At 50.9% G+C, this 17,972-nt stretch overlaps 1 protein-coding gene across 2 annotated transcripts in view; it reads left to right on the forward strand.

The window, feature by feature from the left end:
* The window catches only part of OTOG (otogelin), a 141,560-nt gene that overhangs the window by 87,998 nt on the left and 35,590 nt on the right, over window positions 1–17,972 (forward strand). For both annotated transcript variants that reach the window (XM_082683238.1, XM_082683239.1), the window contains 11 exons: window positions 604–816; window positions 2,381–2,573; window positions 3,911–3,985; window positions 4,181–4,224; window positions 5,596–5,749; window positions 12,739–12,846; window positions 13,206–13,344; window positions 14,972–15,106; window positions 15,348–15,494; window positions 15,788–15,907; window positions 17,323–17,439. In XM_082683238.1, coding sequence (XP_082539364.1) covers window positions 604–816; window positions 2,381–2,573; window positions 3,911–3,985; window positions 4,181–4,224; window positions 5,596–5,749; window positions 12,739–12,846; window positions 13,206–13,344; window positions 14,972–15,106; window positions 15,348–15,494; window positions 15,788–15,907; window positions 17,323–17,439 — 1,445 coding nt within the window. The remainder of the gene's footprint in view (window positions 1–603; window positions 817–2,380; window positions 2,574–3,910; window positions 3,986–4,180; window positions 4,225–5,595; window positions 5,750–12,738; window positions 12,847–13,205; window positions 13,345–14,971; window positions 15,107–15,347; window positions 15,495–15,787; window positions 15,908–17,322; window positions 17,440–17,972) is intronic.

Genomic DNA, 17,972 nt, shown 5'->3' on the forward strand with positions numbered 1-17,972 from the left:
CAGGCCTTACCCCCTCAGCTCTTTCACATTTTTGTTCCAACTTCATCTTCCCACGGAGGCCTTCCGGACCACCGGGTTTAAGATTGCGGTTGGCCCTCCCACCGCACCTCCAACGCCTGTCTGCCTTCCTCCTTCCCTCTCTCTGAGGTCTTCCCCTTCCACGTCGCTGTCATTTGCAGTCTCCTTGACAACAGTGTAAGCTCCCCGAGGGCAGGATTTTTGTCTGTTTTGTTCATGCCCATGTGTCTTTCCAGCATGTGGGTTCACGTCCCACGCATGGTGGACTGTCTATTGCACGAATACACTACACACACACACACACACACACACACACACATACTCTTCCTCTCTTTGAGTCATTTACACCCATGCCTGTGGCCTGCCATGTAGTCACACCGAGACCTCGCAAACCATAGCCACACATTCCCAGTCAGCCGTGTGCTCTGGTACCTGCTTGCGTCCCTCCTGTACACACACACTTGCACCCACCTTCTCACGCCAACAGCCCCCTGCACTGTGATGGGGATGGGGTAGGAAGAAGCTGGGCCCGGGCACCAGGCCAACCAGATCCCTGCTCCCTGCCCCTGTCCCTCCTGTGTCCAGCCTCCTATGCCGTGCAGTCCTGCAGTGTGCTCACCGGGGAGCTGTTCGCGCCCTGCTCTGCGTACCTGAGCCCCGTGCCCTACTTCGAGCAGTGTCGCCAGGATGCCTGCCGCTGTGGGCAGCCTTGCCTGTGTGCCACGCTGGCCCACTATGCCCACCTGTGCCGGCGTCATGGGCTTCCCATTGACTTCCGGGCCCACCTGCCAGCCTGTGGTGAGTGCCCCATGCGGCTGCACCCCCTCGAGGGCGCCTGGAGGAGCCCAAGCTCCAGACCTGAGTGTCTCCCTGTCCCCCTGCCGCCTAACACCCCTGCCTCACCCCTCCTCTGTGCTCTCTGTCCCCTTGGCCAGCCAGGCCTGACACTCAGGACGTGTGACACATGACTGCGTCTCTGTGACCCTCCCCTCCAGCCCATGTCTAAGCCCTATTAGGTCCGTGGATTGGAGGTGAAATGCCCTCACTTGTTACCACCCCAGTCAGAGCTTCCCAGTAGGCCTCCCTGCAGCCCCAGTGAACCTTCTCAAAATCACTGGCTCCCATCACCCTCAGTGCACAGGGGGCTCAGTGGGGACAAGCTAGTCCCTGTCCACCCCCCAACACCTGGGCCACACTCTTCCCCAGGTGTCAGTTGTCTCTGGACCCCCAGCCCTAGCACAGGGCCCCAATCGCAGTAAGCTCTTAGCAAATGTCGAAGAAATGAAAAAAAATGTCCTGGGACTCAGGAGACCTGTGTTCTGTGCCAGTCCTGCAGGTATTTGCTGTGTGTCCCTGACAAGGCCCTGCCCCCTCTCTGAGTCAGTTTCTCCAGGTGACTGGACAGGACCAGTTGTTTGTAACCCTGACTGCACATTAGACTCACCATAGGAGCTTTTATTTTATTTTAAAGATTTTATTTATTTACTTGAAACACAGAGAGAGAAATCACAAGCAGGCAGAGAGGCAGGCAGAGAGAGAGAGAGGGGGAAGCAGGCTCTCCGCTAAGCAGAGAGGCTGATGTGGGACTCGATCCCAGGACCCTGAGATCATGACCTGAGCCAAAGGCAGAAGCTTAACCCATTGAGCCACCCAGGCGTCCAGGAGCTTTTAAAATAAATGCACATATCTGCACCACATTCAGTATCAATGAGAACAACATATCTGGCCATGGGGCCGGGCATCTGCATTTTTAAATGGAGACGTTGATGTGTAGCCTGGGTGAGAAGAGCTGAGCTTGACCGTCTGACTCTGTGGGGTGCGGGAGACCCTGAGGGAGAGGGCCATATGAGGAGAGAGAAGCCTGAAGTCTTCGGACAGAGGGCCCTAAGAGGCTGCAAACTAGAGCACAATTGACCTTCACAGCCCATGTGTGCTAGAGACTTGAAAGTGAGAAGGAGGGCGGTGTGTGTAATACCCACCTGTGTGTGTGCGTGTGCTCTACTGTGTGCGTGTGCTGGTGTGTGACTGATGGGGCGGTTGCAGGGGTGAGGGGTGAACTCTACCCTCCCCCAGTATCACTGCCTGAGAGGAAACGCCCTGCAGAGGAAAAGAAACGCCAATGGCAGGGTCCAGACTGGGCTTGGGAAGGGGGGCTCACCCCTGCTCCTCTGCCATTGTGGGAGGAAGTGGGACTTGGCAGTCAGACCTGGATTCAAATCCCAAGGCTGACCTTGATCTGCTGTGTGACCTTGAACAAATGTCTTCTCTGGTTCTCAGTTCTCCTCGTTAGGTTGATGACCCCACCCCCACGCAGTTGTGGGGCTGAGGGAGACACAGCATGCAGTTTCATTTCCCACTACAGCACTGTCCTGTGGGGCCACCAAAGAGTACAGCCCCTGTGTGGCCCTGTGTGGACAAACCTGCCAGGACCTGGCCAGCCCTGTGGCCTGTGGGGCTGGAGGCAACAGCGACCTCAGTGGGGACGAGTGTGTAGAAGGCTGTACCTGCCCACCGGATACCTATCTGGATACCCAGGCTGACCTCTGTGTCCCTAGGTGAGCTGGCTTACTTGACCTCTGTCTGGGAGGAGGGCCAGGGGAGGGCTGAGGGTCTCTAGGGCATCTGGGGCTGGGGAGCTGCAGAGAGGCTGCAGCTCTCATGTCCCTGCTTCATCTCGTAGTCACAGGATAGAGCTTGATGGGTGGCTGGGTGGGTGGGTTTCTTCCCTTCTCAGGCCTTTTTCCTCACCTCCAGCTCTTTAGGCCTAGAACTCCAGCCTGGCTTCCCCATGAGATGGAATAACAGCCCCACAGAGGCAGCCTCTCTCCCTTCATCTCCCCTTTCCTTTCACAAACATTTACTGATGACCTGGTATATTCTAGACAATTCTAGGCCCTGGAAATTCAGCAATACACAAAACAGAATCCTGCCCTCATGGAGCTCACATTCTTGTGCCAAGACAGATTAATAAATAAACCAACACTTAAGGGGTCTGGTGGTAACAGGCTATAAACATGCAGGGAGGGGTTACTGTTATGTCACATGAGGTGAGCACGGAAGGAAGGCCTTCCTTTCTGCCGAGGTGACACGCGAGCAAAGATGGGGGGACGTGAGGGAAGAGTGCTCCAGGCCGAGGGGACAGGGACAGCCCTGAGGCTGGCTGTGGCATGTTCTCAGTGTGGCTGGAGGCAGAGGTGGGAGGTGGTGACCTCATAGGATCCCAGGGCGACCTGCAAAGCCCTCGGTCCCCTCTTGATCTGTTTCTCCCCTAAAATGGTATCACATTCACCGAGGGATGGGGCCTGGAGAGAGGCTTCTGTAGGGGGTGTACTGGAATCTCTCAAGGCCTTTTCAAGCTATAGGGCCCTCCGTTGAGATCCCCACGCCCTGCAGTTGAGTATTGGCAACAAGGGGGCCTTTGAGGTTTCTATGGGGAAGGGGTTGGAGAGGCAGAAGGTGACTGAGAAACACAGGGGTCAGAGGAATGCAGACATCCTTTCCAGTCCTCACCTGCTCTGCTCTAAGACCTGCACTTGGCCAGGACAGGCAGGGGCTGTGGGAGGTGTAGGAGGAGGAAATGGTCTTTGCCCTCAGTGGACCTACAAAGAGGAGCGGAAAGACAGCATCAGGGACCCTGTGAGGAACAGATGAGATGACGTATTTGGAGGGCCTAGCCTGGTGTTCAGACTGTGAAGGTGGATGGCCCTGACCTCTGTCCTCGGTGCCAGTCTGGCTTCCCCACTCCCCGGAGATGTGTCACCTGTCACGGCAGACGCCATTACTTCTCTGTGTCCTTCTGCTGCCGGCTGCTGAGGGGTGGGGTCCCTGTCCTCCACAGTCGCTGCCCCAGCCCCTGAGTCAGCTCACTTCTCTCTGGCCCTGGGTTTTACAGGAACCAGTGCTCCTGCCACTTTCAAGGAATGGACTATCCCCCTGGAGACAGCGACATCCCGTCGCTGGGCCACTGGTGAGCCCCCTAGATAGCAGCGTTAGTGTCCTTGCTTTAAACGGAAGTTGCTGACTGACTGAAGACAATAGAGCCCAGCAGATCTTTCCACAAAGCAGCGCTCACCTTTCGCCTCGACGCAGGGGGCCAGGGACAGAGTGGGGATGTCCGTCTGAGTCGGCTAATCCCAGGGTACCCCCTCCCCCTTCTCCACAGCCACTGCAAAGATGGAGTCATGAGCTGTGATAGCAGAGCGCCAGGTAAGGTGGAAGATGAGGGATGCTTCTGGGGGCTCCTCCATGCTAGTGGGGTTATGGAGAGGAGAGTGGGCAGCTTGGGGACAGACCAGGAGGGGAAAGCCCGGCCATGTCCTGCCCCACACTGAGCCTCCTTATTCCTCGATTTCTTGGGAAAGGCTCCAGTTTGGAGGGTGGAGTCCAGAAATTCTGGCCCATCCTCAGCCCCACCCCAGTAGCTGTCCCTCCTGCTTCCCAAGAAGGAGGGGCTGAGACTGTCTCCCTCAGGGGCACCCAGCAGAGGTGACCTCCCCTGGGTCCTGGGTTCCCTCAGTCTGAGCTGCTGGTCATTCCACGGAGGCTGACTGTCTCTCGAGTCATGTGCTAGACCTGGGGGTCACAGAGATGGGGAGGACAGCCTGCATATTTGAGGCCGTTCCAGACAATAGGGAGGCATGGCCTGTGAGGAATGTGGAGGTGGAATAGGGGCCGGGAGTGTGGGGGCGAGGAGGGCCACTAAGGATGGGATTGGCACAGAAGGGTCAGAGAGTAATCCTACGGCAAGTGGCTTGGATCAGGACCTCCAGAGTCTGGCCACCCTGAGTTCAGACCTAGCCCAGGGCTTGCAAGCTGTGCAGCCCTGGGTAACTCACTTCACCTCCCTGAGCCTTCGCTTCCTCTTTTGTTTATAACCTTAAATTCTGTGATTTTCTTTTTTGTCAGACTGTTTCCCTTTGGGACTTCTATCTCATCTCCTGTGGCTATTTTCTCTCTGCTCCATCCTAAGCTGGGTGTGGAACTCACCTCCCCTTTATTGATTTCCCTAAAAAAGATCAGTTGCACAAGCTGCAGGTGTGCACAGCTGACTTGACCGAAGGCTTAGGGAGAGAGAGCGAGTTTACAGCGTAGAATCATGGGTAATGGGGAACTGACCGCCCCGTTGCTGAAAGTCCTCTGGCCACCCCTTCACACTGCATCGCTCTCCTCATTGGGCTCTTCTCCTGGTCTCTGTGGGGCACGTCTTCTCACCTTATCGTGCCTTGGAAAGTGCAAGTGACTTCTTTCCATGAGGTGGGAAATGGGGGATGGTGATACCTCACAGAGCTGCTGCAGGGTTCAGCAAGAGTGTGCATGTGGCGTGTCCGGAACAGTCCCCAGTGGAGAGGATGTGGCACTCTTGGTGCTGGTAGAGGGGGTGATTGTCTTATGTGACACCCACAGCCCAAGGGAACCCAAGGAATGCCCCTGAAAGCATCACAGCCCCTCTCTCCCTTACCCTCCAGTTGTTGGGTCCCCCGGCCTCCCCGGCCACCCCTGCCACCCCTGGGACCAGGTGTTCCAAACATCCTGCTGGGCATCCAAGCTCCTGCCAGCAGCCATCCTCTTGTCCGGCAGCCACCCCCTGCCCGGTGGGCCAGGTCTTCGTGAACTGCAGCGACCTGCACACCGACCCGGAGCTGAGCAGAGAGAGGACGTGTGAGCAGCAGCTGCTGAACCTGAGCGTGCCAGCCCTTGGCCCCTGCCTCTCGGGCTGTGCCTGCCCCCCAGGGTACGTACCCAGGCTTCAGGGTCATGCTTTCCTGAAGGTGGGCAGAGCCAAGGGCCACAAGGCAGAGGGAGGGGCAGGGAATCCCTGACACAGCCGTGCGGGGAGGCCCCAGCCCGGGGCTGGCCAGTGATCACGGAATGGCCTGCACAGGACTTGAGAAAGAGCGGTGGTGCAGGGTCCAACCCGGAGTACATTCTCCCTGACTCTGCTTCTTCCCATTGTATGACCTGGGATAAGGAAAAGGCCGAACGTCTCTGAGGCTCAGTTTTTCATCTTTAAAATGGAAGTAAAAATAATAATGCCTGCCACCTCACCGGGCTGTCCTGGGGAACACACAAGCGACAGACGTGAAAGCACTGAATGGGGTGTGCAGCCTGCTGCAGAGGCCCGGAGGGGTGAAGCCCATGGGAGAGACACCAGCTTCACTTCTCAGCCCCTTTTCCCATGGAGGTCAATGCGTCCCCCTCCCCGGGGGGTGGGCTGGGGTCCTGTAATACTCCAAAAAGCAAGGCCCACCCACTGGAAAGTCTCCTTCCCAGGTGCCATGTGAGCTAGAGTTGTGGCCTCGTGGGTGCACCAGCTGAGGGGGCTGCTGGGGCCTGGCTTCCTACTTTGCTAGGGCTCGTTCCTGACTCTAGTCTTGCTTCAGGTCTGGGCTGAGAAGAAGCTGGGTGCCTGATCCCATGACTTGGTGGCCCAGGGCTGTGTCCTTCAGTCAGGCCAGAGATCGGTGGTCAGCTGGGAGTTCTGGCCCAGGCCTGGCACTCAAGGGGAGTGAGGGGGTGGGGGGTCAGGGTGGGAAGGGGAGGGAATAGTCAGCGAGAGCACTACTGTTCATTAAACAACTTGTTCGAATTACCTCAGAGCCTCTCTGGGAGAAAGGAAGGAAGGATCATTACTCTCATCTTGCAGACGAAGAAACAGAGGCCAAAGGCAGGGTGGAGGGAAGTGGGCGGCCCAGGAGCCGGGACTCGTACCGGGCTCTGCTTACCCCAGATCCTGCCCTTCGGCCAGAGCATGCCAGCTCCATGAGGCCAGGGGTCTGGTTCCCTAAACAGAGGTCATCATGTGGGTGACGAGTTTCCCCTTTCTCGGCAAGGGCAGCCACAGCATCCCAGGCCCAGCTGGCAGGGTGTGGATAATATCGGCTGCCACATGGGCCCCAGAGGAGCTTGTGAGGAAGGTCTGTCATTGAAGGCCTCTTGAGGTACTGGCCTTGCATGTATAAGCCTACCTCTCTGAGGACACGGAGAGCCGCAGCCTCAGGAACTAAGGGTTGCTCATTACCAACCCTGACAGCAAGGCCACAGAGGCCAGGTGGAACTGGGAGAGCTGGGCTCAGTTGTCCCTGTGACCTCCCCGAACGTGGCCGCATGTGTTCAATGAGGGCCCATGACTCCTGCCCAGAGGGGCTGGCGCTGAGCCAAGGGCCCTGGCGTCACTAAGCAGTATTGTACAGGGGTTATAATATGTTGCTCCAGACTCTGGAGTCAGGCTTGAATCTTGATTCCTCCACTTACTATGTGAGTTAATAACTTCCTTGAGTCTCAGTTTCCTCATCTGTAAAACAGCACAGAGTAAGCACTACCTGTGAGCAGATGAGCATTGTCTTCCTCTTTTGGATGCCGTGCATTTGCAGATGACCCCTAAGGGGACCCTGAAGTGAGAGGATCCCTTAACAGGTCAGGAGAGGCTGCCCCACTGACTACGAGCCCCTTGAGGACAGAGGCCAAAGCTTCTCTCTAGGGTGGGCATGCAGCAGGAGCTCAGGGACCGAAGCAGGACTGCATAGGGCCAGGAGGGACCATTGAATGGTGGGCAGCAGGGAAGACCCCTCAGGAGGTGGCAAGAGACAAGGCCTGGGCTCAAGATGGAAGGTGTGAGTTAGCCCACTGTTGGTGGCTGATGCAATTATGGGTAAAGGAGGGACAAGAAACCAATATTTATTGTGTATCTACTAAGTGCTGGGCAGTGTGCCCAAGTCTGTAATGAAATTCTCATAATGACCTTGAAGAAGTCGTCATTACCCCTGTTTCATGCTTGAAAAAGCAGGGCCTTAGGAAGGTTAAGTGGCTTCAGGGAAAACAGTGGTTAAAACTCTTGGGTTTTTTCCTGCTTCTTCCCACAATAAAATGCTGGTAATGGAGTAAAACCAAAACAAAACAAAAAACCTGTGAGTCTCCAGGGACAAAGAGGCCAGGCATGGGAATGACAATGGCGCAAGATGGGTCAATAGTTTTTGAAGAACGAGCAAGGGTGGATGTGTGGAAACTGACCTTGCAGAGCCACCATTGACAGCTGCTGCTTGCAGAGGAGGAGGCCAAGGAGAAACAACCTATGTTGTGTTGACAGCTTCAGGGACAGGAGGCTCCAGGCATCTCAGAAGGTGGGGTGGTGGGAGGGAGACAGGAGGATATCCCATCAAGTCTCTGTAAGAGGCTGTCAACCCCCCAGGCCTCCTCCCCCAGGCCCTGGGGTCACACAACTGCCCTAACCCCACTCAGCAGGAGAAAGATGGTAAAAGTTTCTGCAGAAACCAACCACATCAGAGATTTTGATCTCAGGAGCACCAGGAGGGATGAGATGCAGAGTGAAAACAGGGAGATTAAATGAAAACCTAGTGGGACCCCAGCCCTCTTCAGCAGATTGGATCCCTCAGTAGTGGCATTGAAGCTTCTGCCTCCTAGGTTGGAGATGAAAAGGGTTCTTCTCTTGAAATTGGGCTGGGCCAAGAGAAAAAAAAAGTCTATAGAAGCTGACATTTTAGGAGTTCCCCCAACAAAATGGTGGCTCCCCTTAATTGTACAGCTTCTAGTCAACTTGTGATGCTTCACTGCGTTTTTTCCCTTTTAAATTTCTTTAAAGTGAGGCATAATTTATAAACAGTGAAATGTGTAGCTGCTAAGCATACAGTTTGCTAAGCTTTGACAAATTTGAACGCTCATGTATAGGTACCCATGAAAGGTACTAGTTGCTTGTTGTCTCTCCTTATTATTTTAATTTGTAATTTTAACTGGTGATTTTCCCTAATGACAATGAGTATCTTTTCATGTGTTTTTTGGCCATTTGTATATCTTCCTTTGTGAAGTGTCCTCTCAAGTCTTTTGCTCATATCTTATTTGGTTGGCTATTTTCTTTAAATTGAGTTAGAGGGGCACCTGGATGGCTCAGTGGGTTAAAGCCTCTGCTTTCCTCTCAGGTCATGATCCCAGGGTCCTGGGATCAAGCTCTGCATCAGGCTCTCTGCTCAGTGGGGAGCCTGCTTCCTCCTCTCTCTCTCTGCCTGTCTCTCTGCCTACTTGTGATCTCTGTCTGTCAAATAAATAAATAAATCATCTTAAATTGAGTTAGAGTTCTTTCCACATCAAATATATACATTGCAAATATTTTCTTCCTCCCTGTGGTTTGTCTATTTACTTAATATATCTTAATAAGCCTAAAAACTTTTGATGAGCAGAAGTTTTAAATTTTGATTACATCTAATCTATTATTTTTCTCCTTTAGAATCAGTGTTCTCCATGTCCTCAGTAGTTACAATTCCAAGGCCACAAAGACATTCTCTGATGTTTTCCTCTGGTAGCTTTACAATTTTGGCTTTTACATTGGTTCTATAATCTACCTGAAATGATTCTACATTGTAGAATGGAGTCAAATTTCATTTTACTTCTTTTTTGATGGCTATCCTGCAGTTTTAGCCCCATTTTAATAAAAGACTCCTCTCTCCTTATTGAATTGCTTCAGTCCCTCTGTTAAAAAAAAATCAATTGACTCTTTAAATGCGGGTCTATTTTAAGACTCTCTATTCTGTACCATTAATCTCTTTGTCTGTCTTTAGGCCAGTATCACACAGTCTTGATTTCTGAAGCTTTATATTAAGTCTTGAAATTAGAAAGTGATAGTGCTCCAACTTTGTTCTTTTTCAGGATTTTTGGACACTCCTAGGTCTTTGGATTTCCATGTAAATTTAGAGAATTTCTACAGAAAAGCCTCCTGGATTTTGATTGGTTTTGTGTTGAATCTAGAAGTCAGTTTGACGAGAGCTGACATCTTCACTCTAGCATATCCACCAATGCACAAATGTGGCATTATTCCATTTATTGGGTCTCCTTTAATTTCTCTCAGCAGTGTTCCGTACTTTTCATGGGAAGGCTTTGCACATATGTTATTGAACTTATTCATAGGTATTTGATGTCTTTTCTGTCCATTCCATCTAAGCTGTCAAATTTATTGACTCTACATCATTAAAGTATGTCTTTATTTTCCTTTTAATATCTGTAGGACCTGCAATGATGTTTTCTCTTTTCTCCTGATATTGGTAATTTGAGTCTTTTCTCTTTTTCTTACTATCCAGTCTAGGCAGGGGGTTGTCGATTTTATTGCTGTTTTCAAAGACCCTACCCTACTCTGGTTCCATTGATTTTTTTCCCCATAGTTTTCTATTTCACTGATTTCTGCTCTAATCTTTATTTTCTTCCTACTACTTACTTTGGATTTAATTTGCTCTTACATTTGCTAAATTGTTATTTCTAGTATAAGCATTTAAAGCCATAAATTTTTCCATAAGCACTGCTTTAGCTCACTCTACAAATTTTTTTTAAAAGATTTTATTTATTTATTTGACAGACAGAGATCACAAGTAGGCAGAGAGGCAGGCAGAGAGAGAGGAGGAAACAGGCTCCCCGCAGAGTGGAGAGTCCGTTGTGGGGCTCTAATCATCTGACAGTTTGCAGCAAAAATCCTCCCCTTTAAGAGAGATATAATCAGGGCGCCTGGGTGGCTCAGTGGTTAAGCCGCTGCTTTCAGCTCAGGTCATGATCTCAGGGTCCTGGGATCGAGTCCCGCATCGGGCTCTCTGCTCAGCAGGGAGCCTGCTTCCTCCTCTCTCTCTCTGCCTGCCTCTCTGCCTACTTGTGATTTCTCTCTGTCAAATAAATAAATAAATCTTTAAAAAAAAAAGAGATATATAATCAGCCTTGGGCCTTAGTAGATGGACATCCTGTGTTTCTGCTGGTTATCAGTTCTGAGTGTGTCATTTGCTGGTGCTGGTCTCAGCGATAATCTGATCACAGCTGCAATGCCCTTAGCTGCTTGAGTCACTGTTCGACACAGTCCACTGCTTGACCCGAGTTACTCCATCTTGTTCACTACAGAGTTTTTAAATTGTCAGTGAAGTCAAGAGCTGGCCAGAGTTGTTAATTTCTCTAGCATCTTTGAAAATTTTTTTGTTCTGTCATTAATGGAGTGGAGTGTTGAGATCTCTAACTATAATTGTGGATTTGTTTCTTTCTCTTTTTTGTTTCTATGAGTTTTTGCTTCTGTTTTTAAGCTTTGTTACTTGGTGCATGCCCATTCAAAATTGTTATGTTCTCTTGATAAATGGACTCATTTGTTGTCATGAACTATCCCTCCTATTTCTGCTAATGCTACTTGGCTTGAAGTCTGCTTTGTCTGATGTAAATAAAGCCACTTCATCTTTCTTATAACTGGTGTTTACATGGAATTTTTTCCTATAATTTTACTTTTAATGTTTCTTTGCCTTTATATTTCAGTTGTGTCTTTTGTAAACAGAATGCATTCGGGTCTTGCTTTTTCAGCCAATGTTACAGTTTCTACCTTTTCAATTGAAGAGTTTATACATTTTGATTTAATGTAATTGGATTTGATTTAATATACCATCTTGTTATTTGTTATCTGTTTGTCTCCCTCTCTCTCTCTTTTTTTTTTTTTTTGAAAAAATATCTGTTGTATTGGCTTGCTTTTTTATTTTTTTATTTTTTTGTCTTTTCTCCCTTTGGGGGAGTTATTTTTTAACATTCCATTTTATTTCCTTTATTTCATTTTAACTACATATCTTGGCATTTTTCGTGTTTTTTCTAGAGATAAGAATATGTATCTTTCATTTATCAGTCTACTGTGTATTAATATTTTACCACTTTCTGTAGAACACTTGTACCAGTATACTTTCATATACTTACTTCGTGTCCTTTGTGCTATTATTCTCATACATTTTATTTCTATGTATTTTGTAAACCTCATAATTCATTCATATTAACTTGCTCTAAATGTTCCATTATCTCTTAGAGAAATTAGGAAGCAATTTCCAGAATTATTTACCAACATATTTTCTATTTTTAGAGCTCTTCATTCCTTCATATGAATGAGTTTCCATCTTCCTAAAAAGCTTTCTTTCTTTCTTTCTTTATTTTTTTAAGATTTTATTCATTTATTTATTTATTTGACAGACAGAGATCACAAGTAGGCAGAGAGAGAGGAGGAAGCAGGTTCCCTGCTGAGCAGAGAGCCCAATGCGGGGCTCGATCCCAGGACCCCAGGATCATGATCCAAGCTGAAGGCAGAGGCTTTAACCCACTGAGCCACCCAGGCACCCGTGAAAAGCTTTCTTTAACATCTTTCTTTTTTCTGAGAGAGAGAGGGCGTGCATGTGAGCAGGGTGGGCGAAGGGCAGAGAGAGAGGGAGAGGGAGAGAGAGAATCTTAAGCAGGCAGAACCCAGTGAGGAGCTCAATCTTAGGACCCTGAGATCCTAACCTGAGCCGAAATCAAGAGTCAGACCCCTAACTAACTGAGTCACCCAGGCATCCCTAACATTTCTTTTTAGTACAGGTCTGCTGGTTGCTCATGGAGGGCCAATGCCCATGTTTATTATCTGTTTGTTAATGTACAGCTAGTGCCTAAAGGGTAACTGGCATCCAGCCTGCCTGAGGGGGATGTGACTGGTAGAGCTGAGCCTTGCTTCCTGATGGATGGCAGAGGCTTCCGAGATGGGCCCAGTCTTTGGTTTTTCCAGTTACCAAGGTACCTCTGACCTGCTCTGGGCAGCAGCAGGATGGTAGGTGGGCACATGGTCAGTTTCTTCTGGAGCAAATGCTGAGAGCCGCCTTATGGTAGCCATGTGGAGTCAGGGTCCCCCATAAGTGGCAGAAATTGGAAGCATGCTGGCTTGACCCCCTGCTTGCTGTGTCCCCACAGCTTACTCAGACACGGGGACGCATGTTTCCTACCAGAGGATTGCCCATGCACTTGGAGGGGGAAGGAGTATTTCCCCGGGGACCAGGTCATGTCCCCCTGCCACACCTGGTAAGTGAGGGTCCTGTTCAGGCTCTGCTTTTGGCTGGCGATGAGGATGGATATAAGAAGCATGATCGTGAGCTCCATCCAGTGCTCCCCCTTCCCCCATGTTCATACCCATGTTGTGTGTTTGTGTGCCGTACAGGGATGTGTGTATATACACAAATCTGGGGGGTGTTTTTGTAAATGTTTACACAAATGTGGTTTTGTGACCTCCTGCTTCTGTTGGAGGTCGATGGTGTTTGTGACCGCCCCCACCCCCCCAGGCCGGGGGCACAGAGTGGGCATATAGACAAGGGCTCTGGCATGGATATTCCAAGCGTGTGTGGCGTGGGCCCTGTGAGCTGGTCTGGGCCCTTGTGTTTCAGTGTGTGCCAGCGGGGCTCGTTCCTGTGTACGCTCCACCCCTGCGCGTCTACCTGCACTGCCTATGGAGACCGGCACTACCGCACGTTCGATGGGCTCCCGTTCGACTTCGTGGGGGCATGCAAAGTGCACCTGGTCAAGGTGAGCTTCTGGATGTGTCTGCCCAGTCGGCTGTGTGGGGACCCGGGGCAGCTGAAGCCGAGGACCTGTCTGGCAGGGTGACGTTCTAGACTCCAGTCTGATGCCTAATGGGGCGGATGGAGGAATCTAAGTCTGGGGGTAGGGCTACCTAGAGACTAAAGGAAGTGTTGAGGGGCAGGCTCAGGGCTAGACAGAGCTCACCAGTCTATAATCCCCCACTGCTTGGCCACTCACTGTTATAGCCTTGCCCCGCTGGATCCCAAGCCTTTTCCTGTCTGTAAGAGGATCTCATGTTTTTAGAGCTTTTATTGTATGCCTGGTGGTCTCCTGAGCCAATCTCGTGGATTCCTTTACTTAATTCTCAGAGCAACCCTACGAAGTAGAGTTTCTTATCTCATGTTATAGAGGCAGCAATTTAGGCTTAGGGGAGTTGGGTGTCTTGCCTGAGGTCACCCCACTGGGCGGTGGGGTGTCAGGTTTGAACCAAGAAATCTTGGGAGGTTTGGTATGCAAAATCCGTCAGCTCCTGGTGAAGGAAAAGGGATGGTGATTTTGGGGGGGTGCACAGTAGAGGCGGGATCCTCTAGAAAAGGGGTACCAACAAGGCAGGTGGGAGAGACACACCCAGAGGACCCTGATTTTGCTAAGGGCCTGTCTCATTATGTAATAGTCAGAGTAATAATAATAACAGACCTTTTGGGAATGAGTCCTAGCTATGTGGAAGGCACAGTATGGCGGTCTTTCACATAATTTCTGTCACCCCGAAAGATAGATAATTGAACTTATTTTAATTTTTAAATTTCAAAGATAATGCATGCTCTGCACCGATATTTAAAATAATATAGAAGCATATATTAAAAATAAATGTTTCCCTTCACAGCTCTTCTGTTCCCATTCCCTGCTCATAACAGTTAGGTGCGAATCCTGTAAGATTTTATTCCATGAGACAGACAGACACCCAAAGCACACACGTACTTTGTTAATATGGATAGGATTCTGCAATTTGCTTTATTCACTTTATACTAGATACCTTAGTCATTGTACTACCAGTACATCCTTCTTTCTTCCTTCTGTAAAATTCTACAGAGAGAGCACGCTCTAGTTTGTCTTATCATCGCCCCCATTGACAGACATTTAGATTGTTGCTGATAATTTAAATAAATACTTTTGTGCATGTATCTCTAGAATCTTAGAAGTGGAATTGCCATAAAAAGCTGCATACACATAAGATGCTATTTGGTGCTTGCAATTTGCCCTGCAAAAAGGCTTACAAATTGTCCTCTTGTATATAAGACTACTGTCCTATACCCCTGTCAGCACCAGCCATCCCCATTATATAGCCATCCATCCATCTGTCTGTCAGTCCATCCATCCATCCCTCCCCTTCCTCCCTCCCTCCCTCCGTCAGATACTTTTTGGAGATGAGTACATGCTAAGCACAGCACTAGGCACCCAACAGTGAAATTGAGCTTCGGAGAACTGGAGTCCATTGCCCAAAGTCACACAGTTAGTAAGAGCTGTGAGTGGATTGGAAACCACATCAGAGTCCATGTCCCACTACCTCTGGGCCTGTCTGCAGGCTCTTGTCTCTCCCTGGCTTTACTGAACTCCCTTATCTTCTCCCCAGAGCACGTCAGACCTCAGTTTCTCCGTGATTATTGAGAACATAGACTGCTACAGCTCTGGCTTCATCTGCAGGAAGTTTATTTCCATCAATGTCGGGAACTCTCTCCTTATCTTTGATGACGACTCGGGAAGTCCTGTAAGGCCCTGTGCGGGTTCAGGTTGCACAGACAGTCTGTATGTTAGTAGGGGCTGGGGCAGAAGAGGGCCAGGGACCCAGTTCCTTGGGGCTGGTAAGTCAGCAACTGAACTCCTTGGTCAGAGTCAAAAACAGAGCGGTCAATGTCAGGGTGTGAGGGAGGCGTGTTTCTGGAGCTGGGAACCTGACCGAGGTGTTGGGGGACACTCAGCCTCAGGAATGACCATCTCTGTCCCTCTAGAGTCCTGAGAGCTTCCTGGATGAGAAGCAGGAGGTCCACACATGGCAAGCGGGGTTTTTTACACTGGTGCATTTCCCAAGGGAGCACATCACCCTCTTATGGGACCAGAGAACCACAGTGCACATCCAGGCGGGGCCACAGTGGCAGGTACTTGCATGAGCAGTGACCTTCCCAGGGCCCTCTGCTCCTACCTGGAACTGACCCAGGCCACCGGGCATCCTTACACGAGCTGTCCCCTCACTGAGGAGCCAGGAATATCATGCCTCCCTCCCTGTCTGCCCCCACCCCACTCCGCGCCCTTCTCCTCTGACTCTTCTCCTCTCCCTCTTTACATCGTGGCCCCAGAAGTTGCTTCGGGCTTGTGACGGACTCCCGGGCTCATGACAATCGCTCATCCCTCATGTTCCTGCAGGTGACTGCAGTGTCCTCTCTTCTTTCAGGGCCAGTTGGCGGGACTGTGTGGGAACTTCGACTTAAAAACCATCAATGAGATGAGGACTCCAGAGAATTTAGAGTTAACTAACCCCCAGGAGTTTGGCAGCAGTTGGGCTGCAGTCGAGGTAAAGCTTCCCCGGGCCGGCTTCCTCCCTTGCTCAGATGGGCCCCGGCTGGACCGAGGGGACCTGGCCCCAGGTCAGGGACACTGGCATGAGTGGGGCTGCTTGGGCAACGGCTCTCCCGGCCTCTGACCCAGAGGCCTTCGACTCTGTTCTGTGGCCCAAGGGCATGTACCACCTGTCTCACACATCAGACTGCACCTGTGGCTTGGATGAAGCCCTCCTGGGAGGGTGGGGGGCTGAGGAGGAGAAAAAGTCTTTGTCCCAGGAGAGACGACCACTTACTTACTAGGGAAGATGAGGTTGGTTTGAACAAGACCATCTCAGCCATCTCTGTGCCCCCAGTGCCTGGCACTAGGTCGGTCCAGAGGAGAGTCCACGAGAGACCCATGTGGACTGAGGCAGTCAGAGCAGGCTTCCTGAAGCAGGTGGGAATAGGCCTCTGAGAGGGAGGACAACTTTAGCAGAGGCGGAAATGTGGAGGATGTCCCTGCGGTTTGGGAGATGGCTGAGGTCCCCGAGTTGTGAGCTATGGAGGAAAGCAGCACTGAACCGAGACTGAGAGACCTAGGTTCTTGTCTTGGGCCATCCAGTGACTTGTTGGGTGAACTTGACTAGGTTCCATCTTCTCCGTGGTCCTCTGAAGGAACTGTGCCAGGAGAGGGATGGAAACCAGATTTAATCTCTTGTGACAACTCTGATCAGTCAGAAGAGGTGGCCTGGGAAGCTGTGTTGAGAAATACTTAAGACTCACAACAGGCTCAACTAGAACAAGATCTGCGATTGATTAGTTATGTCTGCCGTGGGTGCAGCAGCAGAGAGTGGTGATACGAGTTTACATATGTGCCTTTGACAGAGTCATCCTAGGTGCCTAATTCTCTATTGGGGAGTAGATGAAGATGAGCTTATATAGACCGGGATCAGGGAACAGTCATGGCTTGGAGCCCAGTGTAATCCTGAGGTGGGACAACGCTCTTCTTGCAGCCTCAGGAGAGCAGGCTCTACTTACCGCTATTTTAGAGAAGCAGAGAGGAGAGCTTCAGCGTTTTTGTTAGCTGATGGCCAGAGGGGATCCTCAGCTCCTAGGGAGCACCCACCATTCCCACCATGTGAGAGTCCCCTCCATGGCTGCTTGCTTCCTCCAAGCCATTAAGGTGGGAGGAATCCAGGGAGATGGGATCTACCATCTTATGTAACATGAAAATGCAGTCACGTACACATAACTGCGTCCATCCCACCACCTCTGCCTTCTTTTGTCTGTTTGAAGCAAGTCATGGGTCCTTCCCACACTCAAGGGGAGGGGATTATACAAGGACTTAAGCCTCAGGAGTCAGGGGATCAAGGAGCGTCTGTCCACCACACGAGGCACCAGGCATTGTGGGGGTAGGGAGATCAACAGCCCTGCCTTTGCCTCGCAGTGCCCAGACACCCTTGATCCCTGGGACACGTGTGTCCTGAATCCTCTCCGAGAACCATTTGCCAGAAAGGAGTGCAGCATCCTGCTCAGCGAGGTGTTTGAGATCTGTCACCCCGTGGTGAGTGGACCCAGCCCCAGTTCTCCGGAGCCCCTCCCCACCTTCCTGTGGTTCCTTCTGCTCTCAGAACCTCCCACCCCCATGCCTCAGGAGAGGCACCGCAGGTCTAGAAAGGAGACCCACCTCTGCCAGTCCCTTGCCTCCAGCTTGCTCCAATGAGCTTGTCCTATTTCCCCAGGTGACCCAGGACAGACAGCCAGAAAAACAGCTTCCATGCCTTTTTCAAACCTATCTCAATGTGGCTCTTCCTTCCAGTGAGGAAGTTTCTCTCACAGTGGACACAAACCCTCGTGTGCCCTGGCGTGTCAGCCTGTGCCTCTTCTGCCCTCCGTGGAGACGGAGCATGGCACCCCCCCCCCCCAGGGCCTCGAAGGCTGCCGTTGGCCTGGCTTTGCCTCTCTCTGGCCCTGGCTGAGTGTCCATAGCCCATGTCTGTTTCTCAGCCTCACTGTTAGCTTCTGGATCCAAGAGCATAGGGCTGTGGAAGGCGGGGGCTTAATTCTCAAAAGTGGGGTCTGCCTGGGCCGTGGAGT

The sequence above is a fragment of the Mustela nivalis genome (assembly GCF_964662115.1).
Source record: "Mustela nivalis genome assembly, chromosome: 9".
NCBI lineage: Eukaryota > Metazoa > Chordata > Mammalia > Carnivora > Mustelidae > Mustela > Mustela nivalis.